Genomic DNA, 5534 nt, shown 5'->3' with positions numbered 1-5534 from the left:
ATGGCAAAAACCTCCATAAAAATTTTAAAAAAGGGGTTGTGGTTAAAATATCAATTCTAGGGCCACCAGCTGACATGGTGGTTAGGGCACTGGATTTCCACATGGCTGACCATGTTTGAGTCCCAGACCCAGTGGCTTGGAAAATCACGCCAGGCACATGTGCATGCTTGCCCAAAATCCCAAGAGGAGAAAGGAGGAGAAGGAATTGCAGCTTAGCCATCCGTCCCTGAGGTGTGTGTGTTGGGGGTGAGTTCTCACTTTCTCTTCCTCCCTTTCCCTCCTTCCTCCTCCCACCTCCATGGCAAACCTATACACCCTGTGGCCCAAAAACTGTGAGGGGGGGGGAGAAACAGCTAAAATACCAATTGTAGTTTGGCTAGCAATAATGAAAAGTCTCCATTTTCGTAAGGTCTCCTGATGGGATACATGATATATTTTTAAACAAGTAGCCATTCATTTAGAACTACAAACATGAACCTCTGACTAATAAATGCCCTTTTAAAATCATTTCAAGGATGCTCACAAGTTATCTTAGAATATCCTTATTTCACATATAAACATACATTTTGAGGTGCCATAGAATGCCAGTGCAGAAAGTGTATGTAAATCGAGGTTAAAATTTTGTGTCGTCGTTTATTGGACAGTGGCGTTTTAGTGATAAGCAGCATTTGTTGTTTGTTTTTATTGCCAAAGAAAAAAAATAGTTGTCCAGATGTTTAAATTCTAAACCTGCATAGACATTCACGTGCTGGCAGGCAAATCGAATTCTTGTTATTTTTTTTTAATTGTAAGTTAGATTTATATTTTTTTGCTGGCAGGCAAATCGAATTCTTGTTATTTTCTTTTAATTGTAAGTTAGATTTATATTTAAAAAAAAAGATATGTTTCCTTTTATTTCTTTAACAATAACTTTTAACATTTTTTTTAAAAAATCTGTTCTCAAATTCTTGCTTCCAGTGTTGGTATAACTCTTCTCCCAATTCCTTGGAGGGTCATGTGTGGAAAGTCTCAGCGGTGTGTGAGAGTCTGTGTCGTGCTCTTTGGTTTCCCGTCTGCCTCGACTCTCCGCTCTAACACGAGGCCATTCCTTTAGTTACGGTTAAAATGAGACACGCACGGCTGATTCACACTTCACTGCCTGCCTTCACACACACAAATGCCTCGACCTCACATCTAATCAAGACTCTTGCCATATGCCAGACTCTTGCTGTCATCCCAGCACTAGCAGATGGTGGGGACAGACCCCCACGGCAGCCTGACCCAGTGTAGCAATGGTCAGGAAAGGAAGGATTTTAACGTGGCCGTTGAGTTCAGTGCCTTTTAGCTTCTTGCTAAAAACAAATAAATGCGTTAAGGAATCATTGATGCCGGTTTCTGGTGGTACCTTGGTACCTTAAACACTTATTTTCAGCCTGTGAAGCAGAATAACAGCACATCTTGGCAGTTTTACGTTTCTTTAACACAGAACCCGGGAAACCCAGGGAGTGCATGGGACACTTTGGAAACTTTGATTAGGAAGACATTTTACATCTAGTACACGTGCAGGCAAATATGTATATACAAAATTTAAGCCAGAATTTCACCCACAGCATTTTACCTTAGGATGCTCATTATTTTTGTGTTGCTTTGTTGTTGACGTAAGTATTATTTATTTCTTTTTCTAAGGAATTGCTGGTCCTAGTTCACCAAGTATATTTCAGAGCTCACTAACAGGGATTAGGACCCTTTGTTTGGAAAATGGTATACTGAAACATTAGTGCTGCCTATAAAGACATACATTATTTATCTTTGTGGACTCTCTCAGATAGCTATTAAAATTATTTTCCCACTCTCTTAATCAACAACAAGGTCTTCAAGAGATTCGTGGGGGACTAGCAGATGTAATGGTTATGTCACTGGACTCCCACATAGTTGACAGACCTGGCAGCCTAAAACTCACACTGGAGTGTGTGTGCATCCCCAGAATTCTTAGAGGACAGTGGAAAAGAAGGGATTGTGGCGTGGCTATCCTCCCTGGAGGGAGATTTTTTGCTTTCTGTCTCTGTGGCTCTGTATCTCTCTGGTGAGCACAAGCTCTCTATACCAAAAATCTCTCTTAAAAAAAAGAAAAAGAAAAAAAAGATAAATTCATGGAAAATGCAAACAATGAGAAAATATGTATGAAATTTATTTTTTGCCCTAAAATAAATGTGTACTTTTAACTCTGTTTTTCTACTAACTTTTTTTTTTTTAAGTTTATTTATTCCGTGAGTGAGAGAGAGGGAGAGAGATATAAAGACCACTCCCCTGACAGCATCTTGGCCCCATGGTCCACTCCCAGCTTCACCCTGTTCAGATCGCAGGCACACTGACACGAACCAGCAACCTTCCCATGGACGTCACCCCTGGAACGTTGTGTTTTACTCCTGCACCACTGTCTGGTCCCTTCATGAACTTTTTTTTTTTTTTAAAGAAGTTTTGCTATAAGGACGCGTGCGCTTGCCAGACAGACAGAGACAGAGAGACAGAAAGCAAAAAGTCACCCCCCAAGGGGGGGATAGCCATGCCACAATCCCTTCTCCTCCGTTTTCCTCTCGAAAACTTGGGCACGCACGCACACGCACCCGGCGTGAGTTTTAAGCCACTGGGTCCGGGACGTGAACCATAGTCGACTACGTGGGAGTCCAGTGACATAGCCATTACGCCAACTGCTGGTCCCCCTTCATGAACTTTGAACTTTTTGCAGTACCCGTGTATCAGCTGCCATTTATTTTAACAAGAAATCTTCAGGGTTCTCTGTTGTTTGTACGCATGTCTGAGGAACTAAAGGCTGTAGAGGAGCTTTGCACAGAGGCAGATGCACATGGAATGCTTTAAAGAGCCTCAGCCCTCTCTTTAATCAGCTGCCATTTCTCCTTATTGTGCACAAATACAATTTTACGCCTTAAGCTTCTTCATTTTCATCATCATTCCAGGTGCTCCGGTTAATCTTTTATTTTAAGAAGTCATTCTTAAAATAATCGATACTGGAAGCAGCTTGGTTTTATAGGCTCTTTATTTGCGTTTTAATGAAGAAGATTGGGAAAGAAGTAGGAGCTTCATGAATTTCTGTATCACCAGAGTTCTGAATCCCAGGGACGTGCCATCCCTTCGCCTTCATTAGTGATGGAGTGAATGATTTGTCTGAAAAACAGTCATGTGAAACTGTAATCTCAGCTCTCGTCACTCCTTCATTCAATGTAACATGATAGGAGGTCAGTTTCTGCATACTGTAACTGTCATTTTTAAGTTGCTATGGCATTATTCAGTATAACAGCATATTTACTGTGAAATAATACGCTCTTACAATGCCAGGAATTCAAGAATAACAGAAAAATGCATTCCCGTGCTGAATAGATGGTATTAGAACTAACATTCAAAGTGAGCTTGGTATACACATGATTTAGAAAGAATGCCTTCATGTTCTGACTATAGATAGACAAAATATAAAGTGTTTTATGCAGATGTAACTCAAGATATAAGCAGCTTGTGGAACAGAAGGTAGTTTTCTATGAATACATACATTGGAATGTTATACTGAAATGCATTTCTACTATGGATGGAGGGAAATTCTTAAAAAATTCATTGTGCAGTAGGTAAAGTTGTCAGTGTTAGGGGTAAAGATTTATACTAAAGCTCTTTGTATACCTCTCTTTCAGATGCAGAAACAAGTGAAAAGCTCCAAGGAAGTGGAATACTTCAGCTGTTTGCAAATCTGTTGACTCCCCAGTCTCCCTGCACAGCCAAAGTAGCTAACGTCATAGCAGAAGTAGCCAAAAATGGTGAGGTTTTCCTCAAGAACTTTTCCGCTGGGAACATCTTCAGTTTTACACCTTACCTGTCAGTATGTTTTATTAATTTACATTTTAATTTTGTAGAGTAGACATTTTTTAATTTCTGTTTTTCTTTTCCTTGGCTTTTTTTTTTTCATGTAATTATCTTAAATGACTATAGTTAGAGGCATTCTAGTCATACATTTCTCATTTGCTGTTCCATTCCTCCAGAGTAGAAAGAAGGGAAGCCACTGCTAGTCCCAGCTCCGTACGTGTCATTCCTTACTGTGGGTGTAGCATTCTCAGGCTTGCCATGAGCCATTCATCTTCCATGTCATGGGAGAACTTCCTTTTCTAATGTGTGGTTTGCGCTATACCCAGATAAACTCTCTGCCCTTCTCTCGTTCCATTGGACATTGACACTTGACTAAAGCAGTGCGATTGGAATGTATGTTCTGTTTTCTACACTCACCTTCATGAAAAACATGTTCTTTAATTTCCATGTGAGGGGCCACGAGGTGGCATGGTGGTTAAGGTGCTGGATTCCCATGTGGCTGACTTTGGTTCAAGTCCTGGACCCAGTATCTTGAAAATCAATCTGGGCATGTGTGCACACATGTCCAACATCTTAAGAGGAGAATAGAGGAGAAGGGTGACTCTCAGATGGCATAATGGTTACGTTGCTGGACTCCCACATAGTTGACCATGGTTCGTGTCCAAGAACTGGTGGCTTAAAATTCACTTTAGGCGTGTGTGCATGTGTGCCCAAAAATCCTAAGAGGAGGCAGTTAACGTAATGACTATGTTGCTGGACTCCCAGATAGTCAACCGTGGTTCATGTTCTGAAACCAGCAGCTTAAGTTGGGCATGTGTGCATGCACGCCCCAAATCCCAAGAGAATGATAGAGAAGGGATTGCAGCATAACCATCCTCCCTGGGGGGTGATTTCTCGCTTTCTGTCTCTATGTCTCTCTCTGTCTGTCTGGCGAGTGCATGCGCGCTATAGTGAAAAATCCTCTCAAAAAAAAAAAAAATCCTAAGAGGAGAGTGAAGGCAAATGGAGTCCAGCAGATGGCATAATGGTTATGTTGCTGGACTCCCAGATAGTCAACCGTGGTTCATGTTCTGAAACCAGCAGCTTAAGTTGGGCATGTGTGCATGCACGCCCCAAATCCCAAGAGAATGATAGAGAAGGGATTGCAGCATGACCATCCCTTCTGGAGGGTTATTTCTTGTGTGCTCTCTCTCTCTTTCTCTCTCTGTCTCTCTGTCTCTCTAGCAAGCACACACACTCAGTAGCAAAAATCTCTTATAAAAAATAAGAGAGAGAGAGAATGGAGAAGGGATTGTGGTGTAGTCATCCCCTTTGGGTAGTGATTTTCTCACTCTCCCCCTCTCTCCCTTCTCTGTCTCTCTCTGGCAAACATATACCCTCTATAGCAAAAACCTAAGGGGCGGGAAAAAACCCACAAGAATAAAAAGTTCATATGAACAACTCTGGAAAAGTAACAATGACAATGAAACATAGATTATATAATCCTTAACCCATGCTCTTCTGTATTGTTTATATCCAGAGAGAGATTTTTGGAACAAATTATGGCAGAAATATTTGCGTAAAGTTTTAATTTAGACAGTTTACCAAAAAAAAAAAAAAAACTCCACAAAATTCTTAAAGCAGTTTTTTAAAGGACCTATTTATTTCATTTTATTTATTCATTTATTTTAAATTTTGCTACAGGGCAT

At 40.7% G+C, this 5534-nt stretch overlaps 1 protein-coding gene across 5 annotated transcripts in view; it reads left to right on the top strand.

The window, feature by feature from the left end:
• Positions 1-5534, top strand: part of RAP1GDS1 (Rap1 GTPase-GDP dissociation stimulator 1) — a 155501-nt gene that overhangs the window by 65012 nt on the left and 84955 nt on the right. For 4 of the 5 annotated variants that reach the window (XM_027773322.1, XM_027773321.1, XM_027773323.1 and 1 more), the window contains exon 3: positions 3678-3800. In XM_027773322.1, coding sequence (XP_027629123.1) covers positions 3678-3800 — 123 coding nt within the window. Of the gene's footprint in view, positions 1-3677; positions 3859-5534 lie in introns of those variants that run through there. The other variant, XM_027773324.1, reaches the window with a different exon arrangement.

Source organism: Tupaia chinensis, unplaced genomic scaffold (genome assembly GCF_000334495.1).
Source record: "Tupaia chinensis unplaced genomic scaffold, TupChi_1.0 Scaffold000340_1, whole genome shotgun sequence".
In the NCBI taxonomy this organism is placed as follows: domain Eukaryota; kingdom Metazoa; phylum Chordata; class Mammalia; order Scandentia; family Tupaiidae; genus Tupaia; species Tupaia belangeri.
The sequence above is the reverse complement of the archived record's forward strand: the minus strand, read 5'-3'. Positions and strand labels throughout refer to the sequence as shown.